This window comes from Musca vetustissima, unplaced genomic scaffold, assembly GCF_032173495.1.
Source record: "Musca vetustissima isolate MV318-11 ecotype Yass unplaced genomic scaffold, APGP_CSIRO_Mvet_v1 utg61444, whole genome shotgun sequence".
NCBI lineage: Eukaryota > Metazoa > Arthropoda > Insecta > Diptera > Muscidae > Musca > Musca vetustissima.
This window is the reverse complement of record NW_026877454.1, coordinates 132,784-152,799: the sequence shown is the minus strand read 5'-3', so window position 1 is coordinate 152,799 and position 20,016 is coordinate 132,784. Positions and strand designations below refer to the sequence as shown.

At 32.7% G+C, this 20,016-nt stretch overlaps 3 protein-coding genes across 3 annotated transcripts; 2 read left to right on the top strand and 1 right to left on the bottom strand.

The window, feature by feature from the left end:
- The first annotated feature begins 7,374 nt into the window (after positions 1-7,374).
- Positions 7,375-9,095, top strand: LOC133322051 (mitochondrial tRNA-specific 2-thiouridylase 1). The gene is made up of 5 exons (XM_061531117.1): positions 7,375-7,450; positions 7,607-7,772; positions 7,841-8,025; positions 8,211-8,437; positions 8,574-9,095. Exons 1-5 carry the CDS (start codon positions 7,375-7,377, stop codon positions 9,093-9,095), a joined length of 1,176 nt encoding a protein of 391 aa, XP_061387101.1.
- A 694-nt stretch (positions 9,096-9,789) lies between these two features.
- LOC133322054 (cell division control protein 45 homolog) lies at positions 9,790-11,841 on the bottom strand. The gene is made up of 2 exons (XM_061531121.1): positions 11,503-11,841; positions 9,790-11,206 (listed from the first exon to the last, which is right to left on the bottom strand). The coding sequence occupies exons 1-2, from the start codon at positions 11,839-11,841 to the stop codon at positions 9,815-9,817; spliced, it is 1,731 nt and encodes a 576-aa protein (XP_061387105.1). The 3' UTR covers positions 9,790-9,814.
- Positions 11,842-14,755: 2,914 nt separating this feature from the next.
- Positions 14,756-18,299, top strand: LOC133322050 (protein MMS22-like). The gene is made up of 3 exons (XM_061531116.1): positions 14,756-15,057; positions 15,123-15,769; positions 15,829-18,299. The coding sequence occupies exons 1-3, from the start codon at positions 14,756-14,758 to the stop codon at positions 18,297-18,299; spliced, it is 3,420 nt and encodes a 1,139-aa protein (XP_061387100.1).
- Positions 18,300-20,016: the final 1,717 nt, after the last annotated feature.

The window sequence follows — 20,016 nt, the reverse complement described above, 5'->3', positions numbered from 1 at the left end:
GAACTGGCGCCCAAATTACATGCATTATACGGGATTTACATTAGAACTTTTTACCGGTTTACAGTAGGTTATTTGGCATATTTATTTGGTATATATTCAAAGGAATTGATAATTGAAACCTATACGTACTTTTATTTGGAAATGTCATTTTAGAGCGCGTTTAGACTAATAATTCCACTCGACTTCAAACGTCAATTACATAGCGTATACGTCACGTTGATCCTGTTCACAAATCTAATAAATTACATTTGACGTATTCGTAATTTAAGCTGTAATTTTGTGTGTGCATATAAAAACATGTTTAGACTACAAAATCTATTCGATTTCAAATGTCAATTAAACAATTTATTTTATAAATTTATTTCATAAATCTAAACGTAGTCTATGTCAAATAAATGACGCTTTTTATGATAAAATTAATGTAAATGTGGCATCATTTCACAAAAATTAGAAACTTATAGTTAGTTTACACTGTACTGATTTTAGTTCATTGGTTTTAAATTGTCAAATCCATTACACAAATGTCAAATAAACCTCATAGAAGAGGTTAAGAACGCATTTAGACTACTCAATTCATTCCTTCTCAAAACGGTCATTCCATAGCGTATACGTCACGTTGATCCTGATTTAAAATCTAATAGATTACATTTGACGTATTCGTAATTTAAGCTGTCATTTTGCTGTGTATAGACTGTTTAGACTACGAAATCTGTTCGATTTCAAATGCCAATTTCGTATCGTATACGTCAATTTCATAATCGAGTTTATTTCGTAAATCTAAAAGTAGCCTAAGTCATAGAAGAGATTAAGACGAATAAGCTATGAAATTGTCATTTGAGATCGAGTGGATTTAGTAGTCTAACGTGGTTAATCCTGATCTCAAATTTAGTAGATTACATTTGACGTCTTCGTAATTGAAGCTGTCATTTTGCTGTGTATATAAACGCATGTTTAGACTACGAAATTTATTCCACTTCAAATGTCAATTAAAAAATCGAGTCTAGACCACTAAATCCACTCAATCTCAAAACGGCAATTACATAGCGTATACGTCACGTTGATCCTGTTCAAAAATCTAGTAGAATACATTTGACGTTTTCATAATTGAAGCTATCATATTCTGTGTATATAAAAGCACGTTTACAATTCGAGTTTATTTCATAAATCTAAACGTAGTCTATGTCAATAAATGACATATTCTATAAATAAAAGTTTAAAGTAAACGTGACATCCCTTCACAGCTAATAAACCTATAGTTAATTTACATTGTACTGGATTTACTAAATACATTGGATTTAAATTGTCAATTCTATTGCATAAATGTCAAATAAATTTCGTTTTCATGTTCCCAAATCCAGTGGATTATATTTGACGTTTACGCTATGGAATTGACATTTGAGATCGAGTGGATTTCGTACATCTAAACGTAACCTTATTTATGAAGTGATTTCACATTTACTTAAAACATTTCTTTATAGAAAGTGCAATTTATTTGACTTATACTACGTTTAAATTTATGAAATAAATTCGATTTTTTATTGACATTTGAAATCGAATAAATTTCGTAGTCTAAACGTGCTTTTATATACTCCAAAAGTAATAAACCTATAGTTAAATCACATTGTACTGGATTTACCAATCCATTGGATTTAAATTGTCAATTCCATTACACAAATGTCAAATAAATCCTCATAGAAGTGGTCAAGAGCCCGTTTAGACTAATAAATCCACTCGATCTCAAACGTTAATTCCATAGCGTATACGTCACATTGATCCTGTTCGCAAATCGAGTAGATTACATTTGACGTATTCGTATTTTAAGCTGTCATAAAAGCATGTTTAGACTACAAAATCTATTCGATTTCAAATGTCAATTAAAAAATCGAGTTTATTTCATAAATCTAAACGTAGTCTTAATCAAACAAATGACATATTCTATAAAGAAAAGTTTAAAGTAAATGTGACATTACTTCACAGCTAATAAACCTAGAGTTAATTTACAGTGTACTGGATTTAATAAAACCATTAGATTTAAATTGTCAATTTCATAACACAAATGTCAAATAAATCCCCATAGAAGAGATTAAGAGCGTGTTTAGGCTAATAAAACCACTCAATCTATGGAATTGATATTTGAGATCGAGTGGACTTCGTAAATCCAAAACGCACTTTAACAGAGATTAACCCAACAACAAATTCAAAAGATATATTTTTTCCAAATTTGGTCAATTTCAAAGGAAACAAAAAAACCTGGCATCACTGGCATACGGAGGCTGCTTAAATAAACAAAGCCCCAGTGTAGAACAAAAATGTTAAAGTCTTTAATGTGGTACGAATGTAAGACAATAAGGTTTTTTTCCCAGATGAAGATTGCATGTTTATACGTACGTACGTACTCACGCATGTATATACAATATATACACCTCAATGGCAAGGCTTGTTAAAGTTTCAAAGGCAACATTAAAGGTATAAAATATACACTGTGAAGTCTATATAAAAAATAATTTTTATTAATAAATTTAATGGGATTATTTCAAAGGATTTTTTTTTAAATAAAATTTTTATGACACATTTGTTCCTGTTTTGAGATTTTTTTGTTTTTTTTTTTCGTTTTTTTTATGACACAGGTTGCTGTTATTCCTTCAAATTGTTGTTGGTTGTGCAACCAACCAACAAAAAGTTACTTAATATATAAATCCACTCAAATACATCTTTATATACATATATATGTGTGTGTATGTTTGAATATCCTTTAATCTTCTACAAAAAAAAAAAAAACAAACAACTAACACTTTCAATTCGTGTGGGTTTTATTACTCGAATAGGAAAAGGAAGCTTTTTGATTGCCTTCTTTTTTTTGTGTTGAACGATTTAAAGAACTTCCGTTTATCTCCGTTTAAAATCCGCTTTATTTTTATTTTCGCCAAGTGTTTCGATTCACAGTTACAATAATACTGATGCTGTGTTCCGAAACATCTCAATGACATTGTCCTTACGTTACTATCATCCAGCTATGTAGGCGTTATTTGTGCTATATATGCTCTCTTCATATATTTCTCTTGCTCTCTATCTCTCTCTTTGAGAGAGGTTGTTTGGGGTTATTATCTGCGCAGTAGAGATATATTAACAACAAAAATCTTCAAAATTGCAATAAAGATGCTAAAACTCTTTTTTAGGGGGGAAATGCATTTCAAGTTCCAGGATTTGTTGCTTACTATTGCTTTGAAAATATATAGGTCACAACTGGTTTAGATATATCCCAGGCAAATATATCTAGTATGGCAGGGTAGAGGGTATGCAAGTGAGGAGCTAATCATGCCAATATACCAAAACATATAAATTCTGGGTAATGATTATACAGCTAAACCACCAAAGAGGGGCCCTATTTCCTCTTTCCAGGTTTAGCTCGTACATTTTGTAAAGTTTCTATGGAAAATTTTTGTTTTTTCGTCAAGAAGTAAATCTACTCCTACGCAGAACGCCAGATAAGGAATAAAGATTCGATTTCTAAATTGATGTACAAAATCCAAGCTCTTATGATCAAAGTATTTTAATAAAGTCATCCAGCAAGCAAAAGTCAGCTGATTTTTCTCATGTCTAATAGGAAAAATATGGACATTGTTTACGTTTTCATAATGAAAGTCAATTCACAATAACGGATGACCTGGATGACATTATTAATAGGCTTTGGTCTAGACTAGAGTCAGTCAGGTGATATTTTTACATATCTAAACGTGTTTTTGACATCCTAAATCGACTTGATTTTATTTAAAAAGCTGTCAGATGTTTAATGTCAAAAAAAATTGATATTATTTACGTTTGTATAAGCTTCCCAAAACCTATGGAACAATTTGTTTCGTCGAGAAGGAACAATAACTTCAGTAAATCTACTCTTACCTAGATCTCAGTCAAGTTGCTTAGACTAATATAAAAATAATATAGAGCCAATCAGCTGATATTTGTTTACGTACAGATTTACGAAATACACTAGATCTCAAATGTCAAATTCATAGCGTATACCTCACGTTAATAATATTCAGAAATCCGGTAGATTTCATTTGACATATACGCTATGGAATTTACATTAAAAATCGAGTAGATTTTGTAGTCAAAACACGCTCTTAGTTTTGTATGGTAATAGTACATTTACATTGTACTGGATTGCATTAACTCAGTGGGTTTAAATTGTCAATTCCATTGGATATATGTCAAATAAATCTTCATAAACATATACAAGGACTTTTACCGGGTTAACCTACTTTAGCTGATTTAAATTGTCATATATGCCAAGGAATTGACATATATGTCAAATAAATCTTCATAATTGTGTTTATACGAAATCCACCCGATCTCTAATGTCAGCGTATACGTGAAATAAAATACACTAAATTTGTGTGACGCTATGGAATTGACATTTGAAATCGAGAGGATTTAGTAGTCTTAACTTGCTTTTAAGTAGGTTAAGCCAATTCAAAAGTTCTAATATACATGTCGTTTATTTCAAGGTACATTGAGTAGCCTTATTTATTCTAAATCGAATTGATTTTGTTTTCATCATTTATAAGGTCACACAGGAATCAGCTGTTAAATGTCAATATAAATTTGATATTATTTACGTTTTGATAATATGAGGTCAATTCACAATATTGCGTTTTTATGGCAAACTTGAAAAACTGCTGTACTTCCAGGATTACATTTTATTAATAGGCCTTGATGATCTATTAATAAGGTCACCCAGCAATCGAAATTCAGCTGTTTTTTTTCTCATGTCTAATGTCAAAAATTTTGACTCTGTTAACCAAGGCATATAATTCATTATTGCGAATGGACTTCCATTATGAAATCGTAAACAAAGTCAAAATGAAAAAAACATCTGACTTTTGGGTGATCTCAGTAATAGATCTTGTTGTTTACGTTGTAATAATAGAAGACAATTCACAATAATGGATTTTGACAGCAAACTTGAGAAGCAGCTGATATCCAGCTTGAGAAGCAGCTCATATCTATCTAATAGGCCTTGTGCCTTGATTTAGTCTACCAGTATTAACATTATGTATGGTCTGCTCCGTACTGCAAGAATCTATTACTTTTTACTACGATAACGAATTTTCCTGTATGATATCGAAGAAAATAGTAAAATCTATTAGATTGTTGAAGTCAGCTTATATTTGGAATTTTATATGGAATTTTCTAAAACAAAAATCCACATGGAATTTCCTAAAAAATAAACAAAAATATTTATTAATAGTTTTTGCTTTCATTTTTTTTAATTATTTATAAATTTTTTATTTTTTAAATTCGATTTTCAGTTTTGCAATTGAAAGTATTTCTATTTTGCGTAGAATTTCAAGCACATTGAGATAATGAAATATTTTAAATGCTCGTTTATACTATTCCTTCGATTTAAGGCTTGATTTGTAAATCGAGATACCAAATTCTAGCTCTTTAGACTTAAAATGCTATAAAGTTGACAGTCAGCTGTTATTTGTTTACGTATACATAAATACATATATCACTGGTTTCATAATTTCGGTGGCAATTGTCTCAATCAGTATTTTGAGAGGAATTACTCACCATTAGGCCAAGAATAATTTAAAAAATTATTATAAATTAACAAAAATAATGTTTCGTCAGCTGTCATATTTTTGTTAGGCGACTATTTTCTTGAGGTCTTCTTATAGAAGAGCAGGAGATCTTCCTAGAGAAGAATAGGAGATCTTCCTTGAGAAGAATAGGAGGTTTTCTTATAGAAGAGCTAGAGATCTTCTTATAGAGGAGCTTGAGGTCTTCTTATAGACGAGCTTAAAATTTTCTTATAGAAGAGCTTAAAAATTTAAAAATTGTTTATATATATGTATTTTATTTGTGCCATTTTCACATTTTTCAAAAAATTAAAGCACTTTAGGATGCAAAAACAGTTTTATATTTAATATAATGACGATTTCATACAGGATTTTGAGCATATCAAATAAAGAATGATTCAATTTTGTATGTTAAAACGTGGTAATGGCCTGGTACAATAATACTAAAGTGAACAACAAAAATCAGATCACTATCAGAAAAAATATAATTATTCGGTCATTGAAATCCATTCAAATTTTACGTAAAAAATGACATTTTCGCCTCAAGCTGCCCTGCTTTGTATTATTGTATAATGGTTATACCGTATTACTCCGTATGAACATACTCCACATCATTGGTGAGAGTCATGGTACAATTATAAAAGGTAACCAACGTAATACTAGTGTCAATATGAATTTGAAAAATTTTGTTTTAAAAAATCACCCAACAGGAAAATTGGGAACGCATACAATTTGAAATTGTTTTTTATTAATGTGCTCCCGTATTCAATTTACTCGATCTGCCTGCTGGGAAAGTTTGAGGAAGCAAATCTTTCTTGAAGGAATTACTCGCTATTCCCAGCATTGTCATATGTGTTACACATATATATGGCAATGGCTCAATTAAAGGAAAGATGTGGAAGCGATAAAAATACAAATTTGATAGATTTTCATTCATGTTTTTCAATTTTTATTTTGAGGATTCGAAAATATTCCATTTTCAAAATAAAAATAATTTGATGATAATTTGTTTGTTTGTTTACATTTTTCTGTCAAATGAGTTGACACTAGTAGAACTTACAACAACAAATTTCCATGTGGTTGTTGTATCGTTTTTTGTACAACAACACTTGCTGTTACCTTTTATTATTATACCATGGGTGAGAGTTAAAAAAAAAATTATATTGTAATTTATTTAAATTTTATTAAAATTATTGTAAAACAGTGCAATTTGCCACATAAATGTACTTCTTCATTTAAGGAGCACCTTTAGTTACCATTTACCTTCGCAAAGTAAACACTGAACATACTACACACAACATTTGACCGTTGTTAACAATATTTGGAGCCCGGGATGATAAAGGGGAGCAATCACGGCATTATATTGCAATTATTTTCCAAATCTCTATTGAAGAACTGGGAAAATTTGCCAATTATCTAAAAAATTACTTCATTGTCAAAGGGAGGTCACCGTTTAGCTTAATGGTAATCACTGAAAATACTACACAAAACATGGACTTTGTAAAGCATTTCTGAAAGCCCGTAATGAGAAAGTGAAGCAAATGCAGTGGCCATATTGCAATTCTTTCATAGTTCTCTAATATACGATAAGGAATTACAATGAAGTACAATGATTTCTTCTTTATCAAGGAAAAATCTTACCTCGTTGCAGCCCAAAAACTAAAAAAAGTCTTTACATAGCTTAGGTGTACACACTGAACACACTCCACTAATCATCATATGTTTATTGTTTACATTTTTTTTGGTCTATGGATGGTTTGGTTTTTGGTGCTGAAGATTACGACGGTTAGGAATGTTCAAGAAAGTGGTGGTGGGCATATCCGGAGGTGTTGACAGTGCCGTCAGTGCATTCCTTTTAAAGGAAAATGGTAATGTTTGGGAAGAAAAATACCCACCCGCGCACTTTCATTTATAAAAATCTAAAATTTCCGATTACTATGTTGCTATTACCCATAACTCTTCTGGCTTCCAATTGGGGCTATTTTGATGGATAATATTTTTTATTTAATCCTTGTTTTTTGTAGGTTTCAAAGTACTGGGAGTCTTTATGAAAAACTGGGATGAATTCGATGAGATGGGCAAATGTTCGGGTGAACAAGATCTCTTAGATGCTGAATATACGTGCAACAAGTTGGGCATTGAACTGCGGCAGGTTAACTATGTCAAGGAGTATTGGAATTCGGTATTTACGTAAGTTTGCTATTTGTTGGTAATGGAGTTGGGAGTAATTCTAATGTTTGTTTTTTTATTAAATTTAGAAACTTTTTGGAAGATTATCAAATGGGTTTGACACCAAATCCGGATATTTTGTGCAATAAACACATTAAATTCGATTTATTCTATAAACATGCCTTGGAACGTCTTCAATATGATGCCATTGCCACGGGTCATTATGCCAAAACGAATTTTGGTCCATTTCTAGAAAATTACAAAGAAAATGAAGGTTTGTGGTAATTTTTAAGGAAATAAAATTATAACTACAGCTAAAAATTGGTCGCCAGCTAAAAATTGGTCGCCATAAGCGATATCAAATAAAGGGCGGAATATTATGCGGGGCTTTTGGATACCGTCGTTATAACCGATATGTGACGTATATACTCATTGCTTTTATATTTTTTGTTGTTGTAGATGTCCGCCTCCTTATACCCCATGACACATTTAAGGATCAAACTTTTTTCCTTTCTGGCATACGCCGAGAATCATTGCGAAAAACAATGTTCCCATTGAGTAATTATTTGAAATCGGAAATAAAGGAAATTGCCAAGAAATGTGGCCTGGAAAGATTAACCCAAAAGAAGGAAAGTACGGGCATTTGTTTTGTTGGCAATCGCGACTTTAAGGAATTTATAAAAGAGGTAAACAATTTACAAGAATTTTTCAATCTTTATGGTTCTGAATTGACTTTAAATGTTCAGCCAGAACCCTTGAACACAGATAATTATAAAAAAATAAATTTTGAAAATCAATTAATTTTTAAATATTTATTTTTAGTACATTGCCTCAAAGCCCGGTGATTTTGTGGATATTGATAGCAATTTGGTGGTGGGCCAACATGAAGGCATTCACCAATGGACGGTGGGTCAACGATGCCGTTTGAAATCCTTTCGCAAACCCTATTATGTAGCACAAAAAGATGTTGCCACCAATACGATATATGTTGCCTATGGTCATGAACATCCTGCCCTTTATGCAAATCAAATTTTTGCCACAAATGTTAATTGGTTATGTTCTGAAAATCCTTTTGAGGCTGTGGATGCTGCACCATTACGATGTCGTTTCCGTTTTCAACATACTAAACCATTAGTCGATTGTACTGTTTATAGAAAATCATTAAATAATGATACGGATATTATGGTAATACTAGACAAGCCATTAAGGGCTGTTACCCCAGGACAATATGCGGTATTTTATAGCGAGTCGGAATGTTTGGGTTCGGCACGAATTGTTGAGGCCATAAATGATAGTGGCGAGAGGCATGTGGAGAATTTAAAAAATATTTTAGAAAATTCATGAGGTCTAATGATTAGCTTAATGATAAAATTTATAGTGTAAATAATTTTAATTATAATTAGTTTAAAAAACTTTAATAAAATGTATATATAACAAGGTTTTCATTTTTGCTTTAAAAGCAAAACCTCCTTTGAAGTAATTTTTATGTTTCTTATCCCAGTGGTGAATTTTCCCTTGATTTCCTTAATTAAAAAACAAACAAAATTTATGATGAATTAATGAATTTTGTAAAAATGTATATTGTGTTGTGTGTATTTTGTTGATATATGTATAATAATAGTATTTTGTGTTTGTTTCTTAGATAACATTAAAAAAAAACTTAAAGTTAAATTGTGTAGTTATTTCTTTTTTAGTTTTAAACAAGTCCTAATTAAACAATTTGTATAATTTATTAATGATGTGTTTGTCTGTTATGCTTTGATTAATAATAGTTCCTAATACATTATTTGTTTTAAACTAAAAATTATTGTTTTTCCAAAGTCCTAAAGAAATTCTTTTTTTTCGTTTTTTTTCTAATTAATAACAGACGAACTCTTATATGAGAAAAGTCTATATTGAAGCTTAAGACACATGAAGAAAAAATGGAATACATAAATTACTAACAAATTACCAACTAAAAGAGCTGAGGCCCCAAAAAATGAAATTAAATCAAAAGAAAAAAAACAATAACATAATTCTAACCTAACATATTTAAATAATAATAACCACAATTCGATTTGAAACTATGTTAGCAGCACGGTCAACGCATCCAGAAATCGTGTTAAATCATTTTGCCTTATTTGGATTAGTGACGTTTCAAAATGATCCTGTAAAATGGCAGCATTACACTTTTGGGCAGCCTGTTCGAATGCCTTGCCAAAGAAATTCTTGGGCGAATCTTCACGTACCGGTGGTATACCCACCAATAGACACAAACCATGTTCCGCATCAATGGGACAACTGGCTATCAAGGGTAAATCTGGTGCCTGGCGACTACGTGACACTGCCACATGACCATGCAGAAGAAATTTGGCCAACATTGTTAAACCATAAGGATAGGAGAAGAAGGTATTCTCCTCATTGAGTATATAATAGAAAAATGAACCGGTCGAATGGACCTGATGGGCTTCTAAACTACTTTGTACTTGTTTGAAAATGGCCTGATGCAGCAACTTGGAACCCTCAATGCCAGCATTGAGTATATCTTTGTGATTACGGCCCAAACCATCTAAGGCCTCCAGGAAGCAATCTTCCGGAGTTTTATCCTTTTTCACCGACTCCAATATGGCCAGCAAGGCATAAACATAATCCGCTGCCGAATAACGATTACGATAACCATAGTGTAGGGTAAATGAACCATAAATAACATCGGGTATGCCATATTTCTCTGCCAAACCCTCAACCATGGAATAGAACTCCTGACGCAAAACCAAATCCATTGAACTGAATGTCTGGCGGGCATGTATCAACGGCAGACCCATCTCCACCAGTAGTTCATGTAATTTCTTCTCGCCCTTCAATGTCCACAGCTTTAGCTTGCAAGCCACATATTTGGAGTAACGCATCGATTCCGTAACACTCCAATGGCGATACAGCACCAAATGTAAATCATTTTCAAAATTAATTTTCGATGCACTCATATTACTCTGATCGTTAACTTTGTTGGTTAGACGTGACACGTGCGATTGGATGTTATCGATTTCCAGGGTGTAGGCACTACTTTCGATTTTACCCAAAATCAATTGTTCGGTAATGCCCACAATGGCCCACCACAATAAATCCATATTATCTTTGGATAGCTTCCAAGCCAATTCGAATATGGCCAAGGCCGATGAACGGCCATAGAAACTATATTGGGTATATTCGAACATAATACGATCACGTTCATTTTCCCAGGCACGTCGTTGTCGCTGTTTTAGTATGCGCTGCTCATGTTTTTCCATGCGGCTAAGTTTTTTTGGGCGTTCCGAACGGGTATTGGCATCTTCATTTTCGGCATCAGATTCTCCAGCACCACTATCGTTTATTTCATCTTCATCATCCTCTTCGTCGTCGTCTTCATCTTCGGATTCACAGAAAATTGATTCGAAGGGGGGTATGTTTTCTTCCGCAGAAGGATCACCCAAAATGCAAACCTTCAAAAACAAGGAGTAAAAAATTAATACTGATTTAAAAATCCCCAATAATTTTGGGGGGAAAGGAAAATAATTATATTTAATATCCATACACATAATCCCTGTCCTTACAGAATTTTTATTGAGACAAAAAAAAATTCCCTCAATATGGAATGGGTGTCTAATAACGAACTTTTGGGGTTCGCGACAATCGGATGATCTTGTCGTCTTTAAGAAATGGAGCATATGCAGACAGCTACTACCCACACACAAAACAAAAACATTCATGCAAAACAAAAATTGTCCATCCTACTCACCTGACGATCACTGTATATATTACACACATCCAGGGGACGATGCGAATCACATATATAAAATGTCACATCTTCTTCGGGCTGCAACAACTCGACAATATCAACACAGCCACCACAATTTAACAATAAAACAAATTTAACATCACCCTGATGTTCGTTATAGGCCCGCTGGAGGCCAGCTAAACCCATTATGGGCACCACGGAATACAGCATATGATCATACTTAAAGAGGGCTTGCAAAATTTTACTTGCACAAATGGCATCGATGTCATAGTTGACAATAATTAAAATCCGCTTGCCAATTAGACGACTATAGAACTCCCTTAGATCTTGAACAAACATGGTTTCTTTGATGATGGTAAGTGGGCACAATGAGTCTTTTGCGATTCTTCTGAATTTCTTCTTTTCCGTTTCTAGCAAATCACTTAATGTCAGGAATTAATTTCTTTAATTTAATTGACAATTACAACAGATTTCAGCATATCGTTTGCAAATTATTTTCACATGTTTTGTTTCATTTGGATTGTTTTTGTTAAGACAAAAAATATGGCCCTTCTTCTATTAAACAATGTTTTTATTTGTTGTAACAATGGTAAAATGAGCGATCTCTTCGTTTGCGCGCTTTTTCCAACAAATCAAACCAAAATTAAAAACGCTCCACTTGCAAAAATGGTGTAAAATGAAAAAAACTGTCCAATAAAGAAGTAACTCAAAATGGAAAATCGCAAATTTACGAATGAAGTGTAAGGGACACTGTTGAAAAACGGTATTGTTTAAGAAAGAGACATGGGAGAAGTACCGATAAGGGATACCGCAAGTAGAACGACTTGCGAAATGTAACGGCGTCAAAACTCATGTGAGGTGGAACCCTGGTGTTTTCTGTATGGCATATGACAATTTCTTTTCCTAAAGGCAGGTGTATATTTATTTTTTGCAATAGAAATGAAATTACTAAAATAGAATAATTAATAAAAAATATCTTTAGTGGGAATTAGGGTACAAAGCCGCGTAATTACAACGGCGTTATTTAATGTAACTAGGAATCTATAGATTGATATGAAGTTATTACAAGGAGCTTATGCTACATTTACATTGAAGTATAAGTAGTAAATCTAGTGGGACTCATATGTCAATTCCATTCAATATATGTTAAATTAATACCCATAAAGCAGGTTAAGACTGCAAAAAACACATTTTATGGTACGTTCACATTTTAACGGATTTTATGGTACATTTACATTGTACCGGATTTTATGGTACATTTACATTGTACCGGATTTTCTGGTACGTTTACATTGTACCGGGTAAAAAAAAATATTCAGTAATGTCAACTGCTGATTGATAGCTGTTTTACCGTACTTCTGAGATTTTGCTCAATATATGATGAAAATGGAAATATAAATTTTTGAACAACCAGGTATTACTTGACCACAGCAAAAAATTTTTGTTTAAATCAATTAATTTTTAGTACATTGCTTCAAAGCCTGGTGATTTTCTTTACATTGTTAGCAATCTGATGGTAGGCAATCACAAAGGCATACACCAATGGACTTTGGATCAGCGATGCCGTTTGAAATCCTTTCGAGAACCATATTATGTAGCGCAAAAAGGTGTAGCCACAAATACGATATATATTGCGTATGATCATGAAAATCCTGTCCTTTATACAAATACCACTTTTGGCAACAATCTAAATTGGTTATGTTTCAAAAATCGTTAAGAATTTTTTTCCGTTTTCATACAGAATACTTGGTAGATTGTACAGTTTAGAGAAATTATTTAAATAACTAGTCGGATGATATGGTTAGACTCCATAAATCATTAAGAGCTGTTACTCTTGCCTAATTCCACTCGATTTCAAATTGCAATTCCATCAACGAAATCTAGTTATACATCCTAATTGCTTACACATATTTTAATCATGATCTAAATGCTAATCAGCTGATGTTTATTAGTACACATACAAAATTATTAACTTCCGCCAAAAATATGTGTTTGAAATTTGTAAATGAAAAGAAAAATTACAACAATTAAGATGTTTTCAATGCTGTGGTCGTTTGGAAAGTTAAAAAATCTCCAAAACCACAAAAATTCTATAAATAATATTTATTTTCCTTTGATGTTTTATTTTTGTATTTGGCAAAATCTGGCTAAAAACGGTACTTCTGATAAAATTACCTTTAAAATACTTTAAAATTTAACACAGTTGCCTAATAAAGCTATGACAGCACATTAAAACAAGTTTTTTTGCATTTTTAGTTAAAAAAATTATTGCGTATAATTATGTTATATCTGACAGAAGAAGACACTACGTACCGAGTTGCAACGATTTTTCTTTCTTTTTTTATTTCTCTATCTTAACATAACATAACTAGTAAAATTGTTGAATGTACACCATGATACAATTATAAAAGGTAACAGCAAATCCCAGCTGATTTGATTCCAACGTAATACTAGTGTCAATATGAATTTGACAAATTATGTTTTTAAAAATCACCCAACGGGAAAATTGGGAACGCATACAATTTGAAATTGTTCTTTATTAAATATGCTCCCGTATTCAATTTACTCAACCTGCCTGCTGGGAAAGTTTGAGGAACCTAATCTTTCTTCATTGAATAACTCGCAATTCCCTGCATTTTCATATGTGTTACACATATAAGTGGCAATAGCTTAATTATAGGAAGGATGTGGAAGCGATAGAAATATAAATATGATAGATTTTCATTCATGTTTTTTCATGTTTTTTATATTGAGGATTCGAAAATATTTCATTTTCAAAATAAATATAATTTATTTGTTTGTTTACATTTTTCTGTCAAATGATGTTGACACTAGTATAACTTACAAAAACAAATTTCAATGTTGTTGTTGTATCGTTTGTTGTACAACAACACTTGCTATTACCTTCTATTATTATACCATGAATGTACACGAATCACTCACTGAACGTACTTATTTGACGGCGGCAATCATTAACCATAATCTTCAACTGAACACACCGAACGAAGCGTGCAAATAATCAGCTGATTTTATTTTCTAACAATAAATGAGAACTGAACATACCCCATTAAGCGCGCAAAACACAACAGCTGATTTTATCTGTTGCTTCTTACTATTTGTAAATAGGATGCGTAGCAATTGAGTACCCACTTTAGCATAGTGTGTGCGTTTGTTTGTTGTTTTCACTCTACAAGTTGCGCGGGTCTATGAAATATTTATTCGATCCTTGATAAATCAAAAAGAACCCCAAAACATGGATTTCGATTTATTTGAACCCGACGAGGATGATGATATATTATCCGCCATCAATATTGAACCCACACAAATGCCCAATGATTGTGTGGTCAATGAAATAATCCCTGAGTTCCATTGTACCGGTGAAGATTCCATGAATTCACAATTCTCGACAGAAAGTTTTGTTAAAAATGCCTTTCTGCAAAACTATTGCAGCGCCCGCAATAGGGCCATTGATGAAGTGACCCTAACAAAATATGATTTTCAAAAGACCAATATGAATAGTGGGCCGGTGAATACATATTTGTTTGGAGAGGCATGGTGGGTATTTGATATGAATATTTTTTGTTAAATAGAAATGTATTAACGAGTGATCAATTTCCCAGCATGAATATCCAATATATGTTGGCAAGTTTACGTGACCCAGTTGTGGTGGGTGGCGGCTATCAAGAGGAACAATCGTATTATTTAAGAAGGCGTCACATAACCATGCTGTTACATGTTGTCCTCCAAAGTACCCATCCCGAACAGTGGATGTTTTTAAAACCCCATATGACTAGATTACGGTCATTGCTAAATAATTCCATACAAATGGATAGTTTAAAAAGTATTTATTTTGCCAATAGCTGTAAGGGCAATGAATGTAACATTCCAGCATATCATTTACTGCATGGCCTAATGGAATGGAAATTTTTAGATTTATGCATTTTACAAAAATATGATGATACAACAAATGCTGATGTTACAATGGATAATGAAGAAAAGGAAAACACCAAATCGTGTAATGTTTTAATGCAACAAATTGAAAATATGATTGATGTTTTGTTAACCTGTTCCATATATTTGTTCGGGAAAAAACGTAGTACGGAACTTCTGTTTACCTCACCATTTCCATGTACCTGTATTAAAGAAATGTGGTTACTAATGCAATTTGCATTGGAAAAATGGAATTTGAAAACTTTGGAAGGAGGGGAGCCGGTGACTTTTTGGTGTGTATTCAATAAGGCAATGCAGAAAATCAAAGGCAATATGGGTAAATGTTGAGAGTAAAGAAAATAGATTACATAAATTAATATATTATTTATATTGTAGACAAATTTAACCTAACCAATCTCAGTTACTGTGAATTATTCAACTGGTTACAGTATTCTTTGGTACGTTTACACGGCTATCGCTCCAATGTCCAATATGAAGGCCCCAACTATACCAGAGCCACATGTGATGAAGCCCAAAATTATGAGTTTTGTGAACGTGTTACCCAACAATTTCTCCAGGCAAATCCCAGTGAGGAACAGCTGCGAATTTACATTGGTCTCCAAACACCGGTACTACTTGAATGGTGGCAACCTAAAGTAAATATAACCATGGCCCTATGGGAACATTTCCATAAGAAATTGAATTCGGCATTTTTCATCGCCGGCTCGGCACCCTCCAATTTGGCAGTCACCTGTCTCAGCGGCCGGGCGTATGTGGATAAATATCGTAATCTGCTGAGTAAACCACCCGATGCCAATCTTAGCAGTTATACCCTGTTTGTGTTACTAATGGGTAAAACATTGCAAAGGTTATTAGCCTCGCAGGCTCAACATCAGGCTCAAAAGCTATTGGGTCGCATTTACACCAAGTTTAGTGCCCAAAAGTTTTTGGCCCTTAACGAAACGGGTATACATCATTTGATAGAATTGTTTCTCATATTGGCATTGTGTGGCGATTTCAATGATTTATCGGGAAAACTAAAAGATAAACTGTTATCCATTGCCTTGGATAAAATTACCGGTCCCAAACAGGTGGCCGTAACTAAAGGTCATATGGCCTTATGGATATTATATGCCGAACATCAATACGATTTAACGGATTACATTACAAAGCTTTTGCAACAACTATCGGCCATACGCAATGATTTGGCTGTATCGAAAATAATTGCCGATTCTCTACTCGACATATTCGATCATGCTGATACCTTTCAGAGTGGTGAAAGTCTATTGGTCTCATCATGGATACCAAATTTCCTAAATAACTGCACACCCGTTGAGCAGGAACGCACCCTGGAAGCCCTCCACCTGATCTTTGTAAAAATACAAAATTGTGAACAACATTTTCTGGAAATCAACAATGACCTGATGAAGGCCCTCAACACAACAATCCTGCCATTTGTCAAGCAGCAATATGTGAACAACTTTAGTCATTGGTTGCCAATATTGGCATCCGATTTTTGTGCCCATTCCTTTGCCGTAACCGACACACAAAATTTCCAAAAGCTCTTTGCCTATTTCAGCGAACAGCAGCCCAGCAATCGTTATGCAGTAACACAATTTGTGCTGCAAGTTTTGGAATCTGAACGGCGATCTTTGGTGGATCATACAATAATAATGCAAATATGGTTGCGAAGTTTGGTCCTCCTAACAGCCAACAATGAGGATGTTTTAAAACTCACCAAAATTGTGGTGAAATTATCAGAATTTAATTTAATGACAAATATCTGCGATGAAGATGAATTACTCAAGGCCAAGGAGCCTTTGTGTATATTTATTGCCTCGGTGGGTAAAACTTATGAATCGACAACAGATTACAGTAAACGTTCCGCCATTGCCACCAACTTCAATGCATACATTAGAAATTTCGAAAAATGGTTAAATCCGGATATGAAACTAGAAAAATCGGAGGTGACATTTCGTTTTTACAGTTTCATTGCCATTGTCATCTTCAATTGCCCCAGCATTGTCTACAGTAAATCGAAAATAACCTGCTTCTTTCATGTGGCCTTTACCCGTTACATCTTGCCAACCAGCATACAAATGGGTAAACCTCCCGAGGGTAAACTGGCCCAACTTGTACACAAAATATGGCCAGTATTGGTACAGGGCATTGGTCGTCTCAATTTCAAATCAGATCCCTATATAACAAAAACCCTTACCGATTTAATTCAAAAATGGACCCCGCACTTTAAAATATCCTCCAATGCCAAACAGGTTGCCCGGCCATTTATAAATTGTCTGCAAAGTGATAATCAGGACATTTCATTATTTGTTTTCGAAAAACTCACAGCCTTGTTTTTATCAACCCAACGTCGGCAAGCCGATCCAAATGCTTGTCTAGTCATTACCATATATCAGGAGGTTGTAGATGCCCTCTCAGCAAATGCCAACGATGAAAATGCCACCATACGGCTACAAACCTTCCTCAAGGGTTGCAGCTTTGCCACCCTGGAACACATAATGATGGTAGATGAAATTGTTCCCAGCCGCCCATTGCTATTGGATTTATTTCGACGCATTTTCAATTCGCCCATTTATCAAAATTCCCCTATCCTCAAGGAATTGATTCGTGAACACTTACGCCTTCTCACCAAGAAACATTTATCCTATTACACCTTTTTCTATTTCGAATTATTAACAAAATTATCGGCAATATCATGGCAAACGGTGGAGGACATCTTACCCTTTCTAATGGAAGAAATACAGGTGGTTGAACAAAAACGTGGTGCGGGTGAGGATAATCGTATACGCAGCTGTTTGCAGAAACTTCAACAGACAATAAGATTAGCTAAGCAGAAATTAAATTAAGTAGAGATTTTATTTTATGTGTGTATGTATCTTGTTTTGTTAAAAATTAATGTTATTTTTTTATATTTAATTATTAAGAAAAAAAATTATACCTCAAAACAAAAAAAAATTAATTTTATACAAATAAAACTGCATTTTTTAACAGGATGAAGTAGGAAAAGTCCAATATTTTCTATAGAAAAAAATAATTTCCAGTAATGGAAAAATATTCAAAATTTTTTTAAACAATTTTTTCCTATAGAAAAAAATATTCCGAATTATCTTTTTTTTCTTTAGAAAAAGAGATCAGCATGATCTGAAAAGTGTCAACATTATCGAATATATGGAGTAGAGTATCGGCAATTATTTTCGACACAGCCAAATCATTGTGTATGGCGGTTAGTTGTTGCAAAAGCTTTGTAATATAATCCGTTAAATCGTATTGATGTTCGGCATACAGTATCCAGAATGCAATATGACCCTTAGTCACAGCCACCTGTTTGAGACCGGTAATTTTATCCAAGGCAATGGATAGCGGTTTATCTTTTAGTTTCACCGATAAAACATTGAAATCACCGCATAATCCCAATATGTGGAATAACTCTATTAAATGATATATACCCGTTTCATTAAGGACAACAACTTTTAGGCACTAAACTTGGTGCAGATGCGACCCAGTAGCTTTTGGGCCTGATGTTGGGCATGCGAGGCTAATAACCTTTGCAATGTTTTACCCATTAGTAAATCAAACAGGGTATAACTGCTGAGATTGGCATCGGGGGGTTTACTCAGCAGATTACGATATTTATCCACATAGGCTCGGCCGCTGAGACATGTCACTGCCAAATTGAAGGGTACCGAACAAAAAAATAAAAAAATAAAATTAATTTTGTACAATTTTTTTTTTGAATTATAATATTTCCTATAAAAAAAAATAATTTCGAGTAATAAAAAAAATATTCAGTTTTTTGAAAACTATTTTTTCTATAGAAAAAACTATTCCGAATAATTTTTCCAATAGAAAAAAAAATGATTCCCAAAATTTTAATATCCTTTTTCGAAAGAATAATTATTCCGAATAATTTTTTTCTATACAAAAATTTTTGCGAATTATTTTTTTCTATAAATAAATATTACGAATTTTTTCGAATAATTTTTTTATCGGAAAATTATTCCGAATAAATTTTTTTATAGAAAAATTATTCCGAATAATTTTTTTTTGTATAGAAAAATTATTCCGAATAATATTTTTGTATAGAAAAATTATCCGAATAATTTTTCTCTATAGAAAAGTAATTTTGAACAATGTTTCCCTATTGAAAAATTATTTTGAATATGTTTTCCTATTGAAAAATTATTGTGAATAATTTTTTTCTATTCCGAATAATTTTTTTTTCTATTGAAAAATTATTCCGAATAACGTTTCTTTCTATAGAAAAATTATTCCGAATAATTATTTTCTATAGAATAATTATTCCGAATAATTTTTTTCTACAGAAAAATTATTCCGAATAATTTTTTTCTACAGAAAAATTATTCCGAATAATTTTTTTCTACAGAAAAATTATTCCGAATAATTTTTTTCTACAGAAAAATTATTCCGAATAATTTTTTTCTATAGAAAAATTATTCCGAATAATTTTTTTCTATAGAAAAATTATTCCGAATAATTTTTTTCTATAGAAAAATTATTCCGAATAATTTTTTTCTACAGAAAAATTATTCCGAATAATTTTTT

What these genes read in the sequence shown, in the direction of transcription:
- LOC133322050 (XM_061531116.1), top strand. Translation starts at nt 14,756, where the DNA reads ATGGATTTCGATTTATTTGAACCCGACGAGGATGATGATATATTATCC. An exon ending in TATTTGTTTGGAGAGGCATG is followed by an intron (nt 15,058 to 15,122) that starts GTGGGTATTTGA and finishes TCAATTTCCCAG; the next exon opens with CATGAATATCCAATATATGT. An exon ending in GAAAATCAAAGGCAATATGG is followed by an intron (nt 15,770 to 15,828) that starts GTAAATGTTGAG and finishes TTTATATTGTAG; the next exon opens with ACAAATTTAACCTAACCAAT.
- LOC133322051 (XM_061531117.1), top strand. Translation starts at nt 7,375, where the DNA reads ATGTTCAAGAAAGTGGTGGTGGGCATATCCGGAGGTGTTGACAGTGCC. An exon ending in AAATTACAAAGAAAATGAAG is followed by an intron (nt 8,026 to 8,210) that starts GTTTGTGGTAAT and finishes TTGTTGTTGTAG; the next exon opens with ATGTCCGCCTCCTTATACCC. An exon ending in TTAAGGAATTTATAAAAGAG is followed by an intron (nt 8,438 to 8,573) that starts GTAAACAATTTA and finishes ATTTATTTTTAG; the next exon opens with TACATTGCCTCAAAGCCCGG.
- LOC133322054 (XM_061531121.1), bottom strand. Translation starts at nt 11,841, where the DNA reads ATGTTTGTTCAAGATCTAAGGGAGTTCTATAGTCGTCTAATTGGCAAG. An exon ending in ATATATACAGTGATCGTCAG is followed by an intron (nt 11,207 to 11,502) that starts GTGAGTAGGATG and finishes TTGTTTTTGAAG; the next exon opens with GTTTGCATTTTGGGTGATCC.